Source organism: Apus apus, chromosome 3, assembly GCF_020740795.1.
Source record: "Apus apus isolate bApuApu2 chromosome 3, bApuApu2.pri.cur, whole genome shotgun sequence".
NCBI lineage: Eukaryota > Metazoa > Chordata > Aves > Apodiformes > Apodidae > Apus > Apus apus.
The window spans coordinates 50,276,048-50,293,366 of NC_067284.1; the positions used below are offsets into that span (position 1 = coordinate 50,276,048).

General features: G+C 40.2%; 2 protein-coding genes across 2 annotated transcripts in view; both read left to right on the forward strand.

Moving 5' to 3' along the window:
• The window catches only part of BTBD3 (BTB domain containing 3), a 405,212-nt gene that overhangs the window by 307,216 nt on the left and 80,677 nt on the right, over positions 1 to 17,319 (forward strand). The gene's annotated exons all lie outside the window — the stretch shown is intronic.
• SPTLC3 (serine palmitoyltransferase long chain base subunit 3) overlaps positions 1 to 17,319 on the forward strand; it is an 85,918-nt gene that overhangs the window by 59,476 nt on the left and 9,123 nt on the right. Inside the window, exons 8-9 of the mRNA XM_051614849.1 lie at positions 6,779 to 6,998; positions 9,142 to 9,268. Of these exons, the coding sequence (XP_051470809.1) occupies positions 6,779 to 6,998; positions 9,142 to 9,268 (347 nt within the window). The remainder of the gene's footprint in view (positions 1 to 6,778; positions 6,999 to 9,141; positions 9,269 to 17,319) is intronic.

The window sequence follows — 17,319 nt, forward strand, 5'->3', positions numbered from 1 at the left end:
CCCCAGTCCCTAGAGGAATTTGAGTAAGAAAAGTGCCTTTGACAATCCATCAGATAATACCAGCACCAATGATACCATGTAATTATAAAGCATCCTAGTCAGATAGCTGTTAAACTAGTGTGGTGCAACTTACACCCAAACAGAAGACAAACCATCACTAGAGCTGAGCAGCAAAGTGGAGGCACCAGCCAGGCTCACCACCCTGGGCTTCATCCTGGCAACCGCTCAAGTCAGGAGAAGGTTGCTGTGGAGGCAGCCATGGGGCTGATGGACAATATAGAGAGGGAGTCACTGGTAGGCAAGGAACTGGAGTGGAGAGAGGTAGAGATCATGAAGAGGAGGGAAGGGCTAAGAAGCAGGGATCTGGACAGTAAGAGAGTTTGCAGGGTTCTAAACAAGGCTCCTGTGGTGATGATGTGAAAGGGAGGGCGTAGAAGAAGGACGGTTTGGGAGTAGTGACACTTGCATCTGAGGGAAAGGAACCAGAAACACTCATTCACAAGGCATGACATTGTTTATGGAAGTATCATTAAACTTTATATGTAGGGATCATATCATGTGTTGCTGAAATGCAGCCAGTCTGGATGGGGAGTAATTTGTGCCATTTTATTGAGAAACACTAGCACAAGTGAGCTGATTAGCTTTTTTTTCATAAATAATCTTTTATGGTCATCACAACTTCATAGTTGTCAGTGCTTTCTTTTTACCTACCATCTTCCATCTGCAAAGAGAACAAATCATTCCTTATTTAAACACCCGTCATTCAGAGATGAAACAGGTCAGCAGCAGATCAGCTGATCCAAAGCAGGCTGAACTTCTCCTTTCAACCAGAATAAACAGAGCAAAACTGCAAATAAACATAGCTTGGCACTACCAAAAGAAAGCTCAGATTTAAGAACTTTGATCATTCAGAAATTAAGTGGACCACCAACTTTTACTGACAAATATTCCCACCCATTACATGGCCTGCAGAAAATGCTCCAGCTGCTGACCTTCTTCACTTCTAAATCCTTTACCCTGGATACTGATCACTAGGGAGCAGGAAGGTAGGCTGGTGACACAAAAAATAGATTGATCCATCCAGTCAGTGGGATAAACCACTGTCAGATATTGGCAATTACAATAACTATATTTCCAGATGTATATTTGGACTTTTCCTCTAGTTTAGCAGCTCATTTTCAAAGGAGATTTCATTTTCAAAAGTTTGAAGAACCTTATATTGAAATGCAAAATAAAAACGTGTTCAGGCTCAGAGAACCTCACTAAAAAGGAACCATCAAGTTCCTTCAGCCCTGTAAGGGCTAAATAATGTCAAGACCACTCACACCCTGCATGCCTATGCTTGTGAAACACATAAAGTAAAAGAAAAACAAAACTCAGCTCTCTAATAGTCTCTCATTGGAAACTAGCCCTAGCAGTAGCTAGGTTGGTTGGTTAGTTGTTTTCACAGTCTAAGCAGCTCAGAAATTGAAGACTGTGGTTTGGTTGCCAAGCGAGTCTGCTCTGACTTGAGGGGAATACCACCACACCCCGCCGTGTTGTATCCCTGCCATCGCTGCCAACCCGAGATGCACACAGCTGATCTGTCCTTACAGCACTGCTGGGAACAGATTCACAGGCCAGGTAGTCTAATCCAGTAAGTAGATAATAACATTTCATATGCAAAAGAGAAGCTGCAGAAATGAATATTGGCAACATTCTTACTTTTTTTGTGTGCATGTTCTTTCCTTTCTTGGACCGTGATTTTTAAGAGACTAAAATTTTCTAACCCCGTATGGGCTAATATTAGTTTTCTTCAATATTTGCCAGATGCCAAATTAACATTCATCTAGAGGGTTTAAGGGGAGGTAGAGTGTCATTAATGTATTCTTCTTGCAACAGTTAATACTGCTTTCTCCCCACCCCCCTTAAAGGACTGCTTCAGGGACAACAACTTGGTCAGAGCCGTTCTCCATGTTAAAATATCTTGACTTGCAAGTTTGGCTTGGCAAAAATGTATAGAAATGTTTTTTTCCAGAGATGCAAAAGAAACACTGAGTTTTCCTTCTTTAAAAAATACTGTTATATGGGACATCATAGTCTTAATATGGTGAAGATGGCAGTATGGAAAAAGTTTCCATTAGTAGTATGTTAAAGTGTTTACACTGTGCATAAGCCCTGACTTACCAGCTGGCAAAATTTGAAAAGGGTCATTGTCAGCCAACATGAGCATTTCTGGAAATCAGACTAGTGTTCGAAACCGTAAGCTGCAGATTTTGCTTGGTTACTACTGAAGGCAGAATTGGCCTCTTGACTTGGGAAGCACTCAAGCTACATGTCAAGGAAACAGCAGTGTGTATGTTTATTTGCTTTTTAATGTCTCTGTTATCGCAAAAGTTAAAAACAAAACAACAACCAAAACCAAAAACAAAACACATCACAAGTAAGTGTAACTAATAGTGATATCTGGTTCTTAACTTCGACTAACCTAGGAGAAAATAAATTCCATTTGTGTTCCAAACTGAGAGAGACCATCTAGCCATCAGTCTACAGCACAAAAAGTATGAACAAGTTTTGGCAGTGTCCAGGGCGAAAGTTAAACTGACTTGCTAAATCATATTTCTGTTACTTAAATTCCAGCTAGTGTTTTCATTGGCTTCTAGCATTTCCAGTTCAGGATTAATCAGTTACTGTGTTCTTACATGGTTTATGGCAGGCGTCTGCTGACTTGCACACGTATTTACCTAGGAGGCAGATAGACCAAGGCTCAGGGCAGGACTTACAGGGCACCAAAAACTGATCAGAACAGATTGTTTTTCATTCTTGTTTCCCTGCTTTTAATTTAATTTGGGCATTTTCCCTTCCAGCTCAGAAAATAGCTCTCTGATCAATTACATATTGTCCAGTGCCTTTTCATGTGCATCAGAATTTCTTTGGGATTCGATGTCAATACTGTAGGAAATTTATCAGGGTTATTTTTTATTTCCTGAGATTAAGTGATGGGACTTCCAGAAAAGAATGGGGTAATGTTTAATGTCTTTGGCCAGGGACCAGCATTAAAGGTTAACATTTCTATTGTTTCAGTGTATGGGGTTGTATTTGAGGACAGAGTTGGGAGGTTTCCAAAAAAACTATTGCTCTAACTACAAAACAGAGATTGTTTTATGAATATGCAAGGTATATGTAAGAAAACAATCCCTAAAGTAGACATTGAAATGGAATGCATGCATTAGGAGTAACAGGTCAAGAAAGAGGGTTTTTACCCTATTACAAACCAGCCTGAAAGAGGAACAGATGCATTTTACAAATGTTAAAAGGATAGTGTAACTATAGGACATGTTTGGAGAGATTGGGTGATGCAATGATGAAGATAATAGGTTAAATATTAGTAAATTAATTTTCCTGACAGAAAATAAATAAATAAATAAATAAATAAATATTTAAACTGTGGTACCATGGTAGGACGTAGGAAACTCTTTTCCCAAGATGTTTCAAAATAAACTGGATGTATATTGTCAAGCCTGTGTTCCAAGCAAAGTGACTAGATCAAGTTTGGTAGGGATTGAATAAAGCTTCAAAATTCAGTGATCCCAAAATTTTGGATTATTTTCTCACATCTGGAAGTAGACTCAAACTTAGCCTGTACTGAAGCAGGCTCTTACGCCTGTCCACCGAACAAAGGAGAATCAGCTGCAATCTAGAAGCTTTACATCCCTGCCAGCAAGCTAATAATTTTTGCTACAAGACAGGATGAAATAGCATGTAACAAGAATGTCTGTCCTGAGCAGAGCCAGCTTATGTTCATCTGCATACAGCTTTCTCAATGTGCCCTGCGTGCATGAGCACATCTGGAAGCAGATCAATAGCTTTGTGAAAGTGACACAAGCAGACTGAGACAGAATGATTACAGTTCACTTCTGGCTCTCTGATTTAAACTCAGTCGACATCAATATTTACTGCAGGATTCAGTAAACTTTCCATTTGGGCTACCCAAGGGGTTATGTGAAGTGAGCTTTATCTCGGAGCAATTCTAAACAGAGCAGTGTTCATATCACAAACCATCTCCCAGGGTCAAAAGAAAGACCAAGAGCAGAGCAGACAGCAAAACAGCTCTCATCTCTGCCATCAGAAGGGTGAGGTCCGTTTGAATGACAGCACAGAAAATGTACACCAAACCAGCAGTGCTTTATCTACTCCATAGACACTTCAAGGCCATGTTAGGATCTCTGTCAACTATTGTAATATTATGTCAGCCAGCATCTTTGAAGAGCAGTAAATCAACATCAAAACTGTATATAAGTGCCTTGTTTTGATAAACAGCTTAGAGTTCAAAGAGAAATCTCCTACTTATACAAGTAAAAAAAGTTTTAATTAAATCCTCTTAATGGTTAAATCTTTCAACAGCCATGTACCAACTCTGTGTACCCTGGGATTCAGCAAGAACTTTGCTGCCATTCCACAAATATGCAGAAAATAAGGCTCCGTATTTGTAATTTTCCATTTTTTTACTCTTGTTGGGGTTTTTTGTAGATAAATGCTATTTCTCCCATCTGAATGTCCATAAGCCACTAAACCTAATGATGTCCATGTAAATGTGTAAAAACTGTTATTGTCCTTCTCTGCCTAGCTGGTCTGTTCAAGTAATGCTGGAAGGTGAAGTGTGGGTTGCCTATATTGCTTCCCTCTGCAGAGCTGCTCCTTGGCACCGTTCTCTCACTCTCTGGCCATACAGCCAACCTGCAGGCTGACCAGGTGCAGCCAAAAGCTGCCCTTCCCAGCACGTACCATGCACACTCAGTGGCTCAGTATAATTTTTAGCTGACTAATGCTCTGACTCTGGGCTGTGTGAGAACTGTGGGCTCTCCCCTTGTATTCATTAGGAAAATAGCTGTGGTGGTTCAAGTTGCATCTCTCCAGCTGCCAAGTGCCATTTGGGAAAAGTGAGAAAGCCCAGTCTTCAGGAGCTTGCAGGACAAGCCCACAGTTCTTCTCTGCAAGAGGTCATGGTGCCCATACACAGCCCCACAGCTGCCTCTTCTATAGCTGGGCAAGACAGAAGAACAAAATTTGCCAGCAGTCACATGACAGCCAAAAATATGCCTCCAGGTGCACACAGCCAAACTCTCTGAACCTCCTAGTACAAATTGCACAGGCAACACTTGTCCATGGCTGCTCCCACATGATGTTCTTTCAAACTTGACCATGGGCACTTCTCCTTCAAAACTGGAGACCCAGCTGTTTCCAAACATTCTCAGGAGACTAAAGGATGAAGAAGAACTAAAATAATCAGAAATTTCACAAGTGCTAAAAGCATATCCTACTCCTTTCGTGATACCAAACTTACAGCTGCATATTGCAGCTAGAGTGGCAAGAATACAATCTGTGAAAGCCCCTGGTCCAGGATCCATAAACTGGCAAGTTGTTGTGTTGATTGCACTGCTCTTTTGTACATGCTATTTAGGAACAAATTCAAAAATATAAACAAAAGATTCTCCCACATTGGACAATTTTAAGTCTCAGCTTGACAGGTCACTGAGCCATCTCATATTAACTATAGTAGTACCTAGAAAGGTTGGACCAGATGATCCTTACAACCTGGCATTCCATGATTCTATGAAAATTTCTGCTTACCTGAAACCCTTGTAGCATTTGCAATAAGATGCAACTTAGCCATGGGTCTTAGTCACAGAGCACTGGCTTTCCTGGCACACAGCACACTCACTTTCTGTTTGATAGGAATTATTTAGCATTTAAAGACCTGCTTACTGGAGCTAGTTGAAGAGAACATGTTTAACTCCTCAGGATATGAATACTGAGTGCATCCAAGCATATCTTTATGCTCTTTAAAGCATAGCTTTAGTCATCTCACAAATGTTTTAAAGACATAATTGTCTTCACAGCAATACTATTGATACTTCATCTTTCAGGGATTAGAGTGCATTCCTTATTTATCTCCCTGGGCTTTCATCTTGCTATGCACCTTCTCTGTGCCTTCTAACTTAGTGACATCACTATCAACAATACAAAAGTTCTATCATCTTATTTCTACATATCTCAATACATAATTAGTGCAAGTTCAGAATATTTAATTTTCCTGCATGGTTGAAAGAAAGTAACAAGGAAAATAATATAATGTGTTTTTTCTTTTTGTATAGTAGGTAGCAGGCTACATTTCCTAAAAAATACATATCAAAGCAACATTTGGCAAGAGTACATTTCAGCTCCCTTTTCTAATCCCCAAATCTAGGCACTCTGAAGACTGGGGCCTCTTACAGTTATGGCACCATCTGTGTGTTTTATGTGGCCCATCTTCTGTATACGTTAGACCCAGCTCCTCTTCCTCAGTAATTTGCTCTAGAGCTGTTACCCCCAATATTGCCACAGTAGCTGGCAAAGCAGTAAGCAAGAACCAGACTGAATTATAGCAGTTCCTTATAATTCATTACAATATTTGGTTTGTAGGTAATTGTAATGGGCTGCTTTGGGTGAGTTTCTCCCCCTTGCTTTATACCTTTCCTTCTCTTTTCTGACAGGTTAAAAAATTGCAAATATTCAGAGACTTTTTGACTGCTTTTGAGTTTGAATTCTAAAACTGTTTGACTGTTTTATACTCACTTTCAGAATGGAAAGGGTTGCAGTTTTTCTTTGAACTGTAAATACGATTTGAGCTTCCAGAAGGTCTTTTATGGAGCCAGGCAATTAATTCCCATATTTTCTGGCAGTATCTAAAAGAGAAAGGCAGTGCAGGATTTGTTGTTCATCCATGGTTCTCTCCATCCACGGTTCTCTCCATCCACAGCATGGAAGGGTCCATCGTGCGCCTGCCAGAGATAGTCTCTTTGAAGAAGAAATACAAAGCCTACCTCTACCTGGACGAAGCTCACAGCATCGGTGCAGTGGGTGCAACAGGCCGAGGAGTTGTGGAGTACTTTGGGATGAGTCCTGATGATGTTGATGTGCTAATGGGAACGTTCACAAAGAGCTTTGGTGCAGCTGGAGGATACATAGCTGGCAAAAAGGTAAAAGGAAAACACAAACATTTTAACACCAAGGGGGAGAGGAAGCACCTTCTTGTTATGTGCCATATATATTTCACTGTCTTTTTTCATAGACTGTTTTACAGGAGCACTATTCTAAAGTTAGTACCATTTTTGTCTGGATCCCAAATGCACATCAAACAGTCAGACACTCTTATTTTTGTCTCATGCTCATATTATGTAATTTGCTTGGGTTGGGTATTTCTCTGCCACCCTGATGATTGTTGTTTGTCTTGGAAATGTTTAGACACGTTGTGGTTGGCTAAATTTACTTCACTATATTAATTTGCATGCAGACTGCTCGTTACTTTGTTTCACATTTGTAAACAGTGTATGGAGCAATATTGAGAGATTAAAGCCACAGTTTCATCCACTGATAATAAAATTCCTAAACAGTTGTGGATTGTCATAGCTGCATTTTTTAGGAGGACAGAGAAAGAGGGTTACTGAGGGTCTTTTGCAATAGTAAGATCTGTGTCCTCAGTTCCTCTGTGTAAATTCACAAAACAACCTCTTGCCAACTACAAATGTCAACAAAAAGTAAAGCTGAGCTTGTTTTTACTGGGGATGTAGAAGAGAAAGCATAATCAGCACCATTGTGAAATGTCATTGCTTTTATTGCTTGACAGAGATATCAAGTGGCTGCTGATTATTTACCCTTTTCATACCCTGCTGAATGTATTTCTTAAGTAGTTTGCTGAATGGGTAGGAAGCCTGTTTAGGCAGCCCATATGGTTATTGTCAGGATAACATTAATAAGGATAGCACTTGAATAGAATAAAAGAGCTACAAGAAAGTGTATATTTCTTACTGGGTTGTTTGTTGTTGTTTGGGTTTTTTTTGCTTTTGCCTCTGGAGGTCTTAAAACAGGCTATCATAATACATCAAGAATACATTTTTTTTGTTTCCTTTGCTTCTTGAATTTGTCTTTGAAGGCTTAACTCTTAGCAAAGACAATGTGGCTAATGTAGCTGGAAATTATAGGAAGCTTAGACCGTTGAAAAGCAGTCTAAGGTAATTAATCATCTAATCCTTGGAAGATTTCTTAAATTAAAGTGGGTCTCTCCTTTCATGCCTGTGTGTGTTACTAAGCTTTGCCTTGGGCTTCCAGGCCTTCATGGCAGCTGCTCACCCAACACACTATTAGCACACTTACGTTCATTTCTGCAGCTGAAAACTCACTGTGGCGCTGCTTGTTCTGCATCAGCTAGAGCACAGAAGCCTTCTTAACTATTTGATCGAGGACTTAGGATTACAATTGCAGTGTGACAATGCATAACCTGTATAAGGTTAGGTAAATTACTATCCTTAACACTGGAGTTACTGCATAGACTCATACAGCTTTTTTCAGCAATAATTTGTTACTCTCCTAGGTGGTGTTTTTTTCTGGTGTTATTTCAAAGGCAGTTCTCAAGCAGGCCTCATGCCTTTCTCACTAACATGCAGTCAGCTTTTAGTGTGATAACTGTTAACTCTGATATTTTGCACTAGGATTTATAAGCTGTCATAACAGTGATGGTCTTAATTCCTATGGTATCCCCGGGTTCCAGAGTATTACTGGTGCTTACAGTGCAGGAATTCATTGTCTAGGAGCACAGATTGTACTCTTAGTTATACAAGAAAATGTTAAAGGAACTATACTGACTCTAACATGACTATCCCTGCCACACTGACGGGAAGTTTCAGTTGAAGGAAATGTATATGCTAATAGCCAAAGATAGATCCCAGTAAGGTTGCTTTTCCTGGATTAAGTGTGGTGTAGAAACTGTACCGATGTCATCTTTGCTTTGTTTCCAGAGAGCAACTGAGCAGTACTTCAAGTGCAGCTGCTCGTTGGTCTTTAAATGATTTTGGCTCCTTTAGAGTAAGTCTTAGCACAGAAGTAAACATTGCTCTATTCCAGACCTTTGTTTCAGTTGTAATTGCCCTATTTATATAGTAAAGTATTTGCACCTGCCCGGTGTTTCTTCAGGCCACACATTGACAGGAGCAGCCAAGAATGCAAACCAATAACTAGTGAAATGTCCTCTTGCTTTTGCATGTTCTCATTCCTGCAGTAGTTAAGAGGGAAATCTGATGTTTGGCCAGCTCAAAGCTCATTCATGCTTTGTTTTGCTTGTGTAAGGACCTTGTGGACTTTTTACGAACTCATTCTCACAGTGCTGTGTACGCCACATCGATGTGTCCACCCGTAGCAGAGCAAATCATCAGGGCAATGAAATGTCTCATGGGACTAGATGGCACAACACAAGGTAAGCTACCTTCTTTAACTGCACTTATTTCATTCACTACCAGAGCATACAGGCAAAAACGAAACTCATCCAGCAGCAAAGGAAATAATTCTTACTCTAAAATTAATACCTAAATCATCATACTTATATCTACTGTCAACTCCGGTTCTTTTTCCACACTCATCCACATGCAGCAGGGATAGAAATACTCTGGGATTCTGGCTCTAATTGCCAGCCCACTCTGCTTTGCAGCAACAGAAGTACACAAACTGTCTTTCGAGTAGAATGTCAGACTTTTCAGGAGGGGTCCATGAGGACAAACCTTCATTTATGGGCTAGATGCTCTCAGTTTAGCGTCTTTGTGAGTGTGAAACTTCAAAATGGCAAACAACTCAAGCATGGTGTGGAATTTTGAAACAGGTATTGTATGTTAAATGACAGTATGAGAAGTTTGTCAGAATAATTCTTGCCTCGCTCAAGCATTAATTATAGTATCATAAGGCTAGTTTTGAAGTACATTTTGTCCCAAAAAGATTGTTACTTGGTGTCTTTATGAGAAATCAGGTTTATTTCTGTTCCTTTCCTAAAGGTGCACATGCGTATCTGATCCAATCCCCTGTGTAACATTCTTTCTATGCAGCAAGCAACAAAGTATCTGTGATATGTCTATCCACTTCTGTTACAAAGGGATACTGAGATTTATTTAGTGTTGTAGGGCTTAAATCCTTACTCAGAATGGTGGGGTTTTAATTTGTGCAGTTTTTGTCAGGAATGCCTGAGAGTCATCTCATCGTGTAACATGCAGTTGAAGATGCAGGTTCTGCTCTGAATTGGGATCTCTTTATTACAGCCCAGAAACACTATGCTGGATTTTCTCTTACCTCTTGTAGGACTAGCAGAGTAATTCCCAGATAGATATGTCTGGTTAAGATGAAAATAGAGAGGAAAAAGACTATGTGAGAGCAGGTAAGATGCTGCTCTGCACTGTTCTGTTACAGTGCCCTGGAGGGCAGTTTCAAGCCGTGATAGACACAAGGTTATTAAGACGTTTATCACAGCTCTTCAGTGAGGCCAGAATTTACAAGACCTTAGTGTACCAAAGGAGAGCTAGAGAATCCAGCCCCACTGCCAATTTCTGCCGAGTGCAACAACAAAGTGCAGCGAAACTCCAGCTCAATGTGTGGACAATGAGGAAATGATGCTTTTGTCATTTTGGCAGAGAAGTCAGAGTTTAACAGCTGTTTCCAACTTGAAATTCGAAAGGTCAAGGTTGCGCTTGCTGATGCTTACAATCCTGTTCGATGTAAGAGACCAGCTCTGACATGTTTCTTCTCCTCCAGGGGCTGTGCGTGCAGCCTGTCGGGCTGTGCTGCTCCCTGCCCCAGCTCTAGGCAAGACTTGCCGTCAGAGGGCGGCCTTACACTGAGCCTTCCCCAGAGTTACACGCTTGAGGCTCCCAGAGGTGCCGCGTGTAAAATATTAAGCATGCAGAGCATTTCCAAACCTTCAAAGCCTCTTAAAAAACGATCCTCAGCTAGCGTGATTCTGCATGCAGAACTTGATTCAAGACGGAGTCTTTTAAGATGTGCGTGTCTGACTGTCTTAGGTCTAAGAATTTGCAGCGTTTTCTCTTCCACAAGCAGTGTTGTCTGATGGCACAATGCTTGTATTTCTGCACAAAATAAGTGCTTGTTAAGTCTTCTGAAAGTCCTTTATGAAATAAATCAGCGTTCTGCCAGTTGTTTTTTTGTTGTGTTTTTTTTTTAATTTGGTAATACAAACTGCAAATGTTAGAAAAACAAATTAATAAATCATATATCACAACTTAGAGCTGAACACAAAGGCTATGAAACGTAAAGATGTTTCTTGTCCTTCTGAGCCAGACTCTCATTACTTTAGTCTATTGTTTTTTCTTTCATGTGGGCCTCCCTTCATTAGGCTGTCTCATGGACTACAAAAAGAAAAAGAAAATAAAAAAGCAACCAAAAAACAACCCAGAACTTAGGAAAAAATGTTTTGTTGGACCACACTAGAATGCTGCTTTGGCATCAGAGAGGGGAAGGTGGTGGCTTAGAAAGGAGAGGGGAACAGAAAGGAGAAAGCAGTGTTTCTTAGATATTTTTGTTTCCAACGACAACAGCAACCTTGGCTGAGTTCTTTTGGTCTGCTGTCCTAGAAAATGGTGAATCCTGAATGTCAGTGATCAGTATGAGAGCATGAGCCATGTAGCAGGGACACCTGGCAGAGGAGTTTCAAGTTGCCACAGAGTGGTGTGAACCTTTTCTTCTGTGGAAGCCTGTTAAAATGATAAAAGGAGTTTAGCTTGCCATTTATTTCAAGTGGTATTCTCTTCACACAGGGTGATTTGGGGAATCTTTAATAAGGAGATCTCCACCAATGGCTTGTTGTCCAGAGGACGTTTCTGTAGGACAGGGGGCCTTTTAAAAAAAATACTAGAATGTTTTGGAAAATAATGAAATTAGAGTTTGCTAAAAAGTTGCATGTTAACTAGAGGGTACTTCTTGAAAAAAGTATGAAATAATGAGATGATTAATGTGTTAACCCAGCCTGTTTGTACATCAGAAATTCATGAATGATTCCGCAGTACGTTAATAGAAAGCTAAGGAAAGGAAGACTGATTTCGTCATTTAAATTGCTGCTCTGAAAGCTCTTTGTTCTGTATTTTTTAGCACATCACATAGTCATCTTCTGTATTTTCTCAGATACCATGCTTTTACATTCTCTTCAATTTCTTGCTAGTTACTTTCCACTAATTTGTTAAGCAACTGATCCAAAAAACAATAGGACACAGGTGGAATTACATGGTGGGTAGTGCCAGAGGCCAAAAATGCATTGAATACTCCTTGTGTTTGTCCTGGTGTTGTATCCAAATGAGTGATGTCCTGCATTTTCTTCCTTTATTTTACTTAGTAAGAATATGGTTGTTTGGAAAAGGAATCAGGGCATGCATTTCCAAGACAAGACCAGTACACTGGATGTATGACTGCAGGATATGAAAAAATGTGTATGGACACAGGGGGTACAACTTAATTACAAGGAAGGAACAGGTTAGCACTTTTTAAAATAATTCCATAAACCTAAACTATTTAGCTGGAAATTATCCACAACAGGTGTCTGTTTCAGGCCTAAATTTTTTCATATCAATAAAAGAGATCCCGTCCTTCCTCATAAGAAGGGTAGATAAACATATGAGGGTTTTATAATCTAGCAGGTAAAAAAAAAAAAAAGGGGCGGGGGGGGGAGGCAGAAGAATTTTTTTAAATCCTTTTTAACCTGAAGAGCTTCAGTTTTTTCCAGGCTTTGGGATGAAGATTTGGATTGTGATAGCTAAGCTTAGAATTTTTGCTGTGTCTGTGAAATACCACCTGAGTCTTATGATGTTGCAAGTCTCTTAAAAATATCTACTGAAAATTAACAATGACAAATCTCAAGATTCTCCACTGAGTGAAGGAGCATCTTCCAGTGTAGGGGTCCTGGACAGAGCATCCCACACCTGGAGCCTGGGCAGAGGATTTGGGCCCTGTGCACCTGTGTCAATCCTGCACTGTCAGGCTTTTAGGGAGGTGAGCCAGGAAGATTAAAGAGAAAAGAGAATCTGACAAGCAAAGGAAATGCAACAGCGAATAGGTAACAAGTGAGTGATAGGGATGGAAACTAAGAATAAAATGAGAGGCTGAGAAGATGGACCAGAGAGGCTGTGAACAAAAAGGGCTTGATGTGTGGAAGGAGAGGAAGAGGGACAAATGTGTCTAAAGGAAACTACAGCAAACACAAAACCTTCTAAACCAGCACTGGTACCTCAGACATGCCTTGTTATTCTCTGGTCAGCAAATTGCTGTGGAAGTGTACTAGCAAGATGTGTACTTACCTTCCTTTGCAGCTGGAGACTCCAATTTGGATGGGGAAGTTCTCATTTTAAAAGCCTTGCACTGACATAAGTAAAAAGATACATAGAAGACATGGTATCTCCCAAATAAACCATCCATAAATGTGTGGCTATGTCCTGTATCAATATTTGTGGTAGTTATGGGACATTAATGTCATGATAATGTGACTGGGAGGATACTGCAGAGCTCACAGCCAGCTATTACAGTTTCTTCTTTTTGCTGTTTTCTGCTGTGACTTGATAAAACAAAGCACAAAAAATGCAGAATTAGGAGAAGATAGTAGTTCCCTCAAAAAAGATGCATACAGTGGTTCCTGCCTGGGAGAGATGTTTAGATTTGGGTCACTATGATAAAGACCTTTGTTTTTTTAGTTGCTTGTATCAGAAGATTCAGGGAATGAAAACAAAAACTGCAAATATATTTCCATGTAAAAATGCATTTTTACTAGGGTACAAGTCCTGGCATTTTTCAGTGCCATGTTTTACAGGACTCTGAAAATCGATGTCTTGTAGAGAAAGACACATTTATTCTTGGTAACATAATGTCATAGATAGTATCATAGTTCCTGTAATAGAGTTATTCAAAAGTCTATGAACTTCTGGCAGCTGTATTTCCTTTAGTAATGTCATAAGGCAACAAGCTCGATTCTTCAGTTCATATAGTCTATAAAAAGCAATAATTTTATCCCTCTTAAGCATTTGTGGCCTTTTCATCTCAAATGTGTCTTTCCTCATTTATTAGGAAATATGGGAATCAGAAGTTCCCATGGCATTTACTCTTTATAATTCATCATATAGATATTCTCTATATGTTCTCTTAGTGGCTTCTCATTACACCACTGGAGATACCTCAGGAAACTCAGCAGCTGCCTTAGTGTTTTTATCCCCATGATGAGACTGTAGTTGACTCAGAGTATTTGGACCTTGAACAGATTTTCAAATACACTTACTTGCATGCAACACAGCCCCTCCAGCTGTGACCTCAGACCTTTTTTTTTCCCTTTCTGCCTGAGAGCACCAAAAGCATATTTTAAACTTAAATTTGATAGGTAAAAAATAGAACCACTAGGCAGACAGAGTTAAGACTTCCAGGAAATCTAAAGCAATTTTCTTGATGACTACTAATAGATTATAGTGCTGTAAAATACAAAATGCAACATTTGCAAAAGCATCATTTTTTCTATTTAATGCATGGCAAACAACAATTCACCAACAGAAATTGGCATTTTTCATGTTTTTATGGAATGCTGAAAAATCTAAAACCCTATACTCAGGAATCTACTCTTTTTGTTATGTTAAAACATAATTCCGGAGGTTGTTTAGGTATAGAGGGTTTCATAAAATGTTAATTTACTTTGCCATTTGTGCTGATTGGTTTACTTTTTTGCAACTACTGGTTTTCATCTTTGTTTTTAGCAGACTTTGAGTTTTTACATTTGAGCTCGTTCAGATTGCGAGAAGCTGCAGAGCACTGTTTTGGCTTGGCATTAAAAAGATCTGTTTTTAAAAGGTTCCTTTTTTAAAACATTTCCGTCTGCCTTAGATTTTTTGTATAACTGGAGGACCAGCTTCTTAAAATTCTTAGTTTCCAACATTTTCCACTGCTGTCTGTGCTCAGCAATCTTTTGAAAACATTAACTTTGCCTGTCAGGGTCCTCTGTAAATTCAAAAACTAGTTTCCCATCACTACAACCTGGCAGAAACCAGCACTGGTGCAAGGAAGGGTGGTCTTGCCCTCCTTTTTTGCCTTTCCCCCTACCTGTCCCTTTATTAGTGCCCCTTTTCTTCATGCCAGCATCAGTGTTTGTGCAGCCGTGCAGTGAACTGAATCAGAGAACTGATCTAGCTGAAAAATAACCCATCCTCCCACAAACAGTTATCCTACAGCCAGACTGGCTCCCTGAGCCAATCTACCATGTGGCTACATGAATCCCAGTGCCAGGACTTGAGTGGCTGGAGATGAGAGGAACAATCTATTTTCCAGCAAAATAAACCTGTGCCAGACTGAACTGATCATGGAACTATCATTGTAAGCTTGAATACTGCAAGCTACTTAGCAAAGGACCCCTTGGACCTGCTCGAAACAGCTTACAGAATCAGCCATGCTAAAATAGGGCTTTTTACTGTTCCCTCTCAAATTCTCATTTTGCTGCTTCATTCTGACATGATTGCTTCTCTCGGGCCCTCATGAAGCAGAATGCTTGAACCCTGGCTTAATTTTAAGTAAGTTAATATTCCCAATAAGCATGTGCTGACATTTAAAGAGCATAGACAAAGTTAGTCCCTGTTTGCACAGCATTGACTCCATGACTAGGGCTCCCAGTCACTGTGACGGTGAAGATGCTAATGATGATAATATGCTGTCATGATCATTATTTGTCTGAGCTGAGCATCACAGATGTTCTCCCAGCAGTGGATGATGAAATTGAGCTAAATTCTGCCCTCTTTAATCAAACTGAGACACACTGTTCCAGTGGAGCCACCTGCCACATGGTCCACCTCCCAAACAAGCAGAGGCTTTGGAGTAAGAGCATTCAAAGTGATTTGTAAGAGCTCTGAGGATTGACCCAATCCTACCTCATCTGAAGTCACTTTTTCTATATTCAATGCTAAACCCGTGCTGTAGTCCTCTAGCAGACCCAACCCACAGACAGGTGTCCTCTGCATATACAGGTAAGTGTTAACTGCAGGCAGAGGACGGATGTGATCAGCCTTGGATGTGAGTCATAGCCGGTCCCCCAGCAAAGCAAGCCATGCTTTCCCCAGAGACAGCACCACACAGCTCCATGACACAGTCACCTTTTAAGGGTGTCTGTGCTGCAGGGATAGAGTGTGAGGATCCCTCCTCCGGTTCCAGATGCTGCCTGCTGCTGCCCAAGGACTCCAGCATTGTTATCAGCCAGAGGAGCACAAAGCAGAGAAGTGCCTTTTCTAAGGAAGTTGAGATCCCTGGCATTGCAGAACCACCTAATGTGATACAGATGGAGCATGCTGTGCACTGGCTGGCTTTCAGCAGGGGACTGACGTGCTTTGTGATTAATCACCTGACCTGGGAGTAAATAAGGCTCAGCCAAGTCTGGCTGCTCTGTCCCTGCTTTTGTGCAGGACACTGAATGCTTACATTATCTATCTGAATATAGAGAAGGTGCTGGGTAGCCAGAGCTGACTCATTTGAAAAATAAAGTAAAAATGACAGCATTCATACAGTTTTTCTCCTTTCTGCTTCAACTGAAATTGCCACTTTTTCTTCCCTTAATCCACTCTGGAGAGTGTTTTACACCAGTTCACAGTTAAAACTGGACTGACTAAATAAGTCCTTAAGGGCTTATTTAGCAGTTGAATGAAGTTGAAATTACTAGGTTTCTAGTTGGCATTAGATTGTAGAAAAAAAATTCTTCACTTCTCCCTGGTTCATAGCAAAGTTATTTATTTATAAAGACTTTTTATCTGAGAACACATTTCCTTTAGGCACCCCGGTTTTATCACATTCTATTTGTGATTTAATGCACATGGAGATACATGTGTGTTACTCTTATAATGGAACCAGAAGGAAAAAAAAGAAAATCTGTCCATCTGCTACAGTTTAGTGGAGAAGAGATATTGTTTTCCAAATTTTTTTTTCAGCCTATGAAAGTTTGCTTTTTACTATCTAGTTGTTAATAGAGGGGAAAGGGAGTGGAGTTTTCCATCCAAGGAACACAGTTTGAAGAGACACACTGACACCAGTATGTAAAAGTTTGATGGTGTAACTAATTAACTAGAAAGACCCTATGAAACAACAGCTGGAGAAGATTAAAGCAGGTGGATTTGTGTCCTGAAGAGTCCACCGCATGCCAAAAAAAGTACGATGTGGGATTGTCTTTCCTGGAAGGGGTTCAGGAAAAATAACACTCCTTCAATTAAAATACACCTGAGATCTTGATATGAAAGTCTACAGGTTGCTTATTCCTGTTTTCAATACATGGAGTCAGAATTTCCAAGGGTAGAAGCCTACAGCAAGAGTTCAAAGGTAGAATGTTTGTACAGGAATTGAATACAGCCGGCTTCTCTGCCTATTAAAATCTTAAAGGAGTGAAAAGCAGACATCTCTGGAAGAGGAAAACTTTGTTTCAGAGAGCTGATAGTTTTACTGCTCCTTTCACTGCCAGGAGAAGGTCCTTTTGCC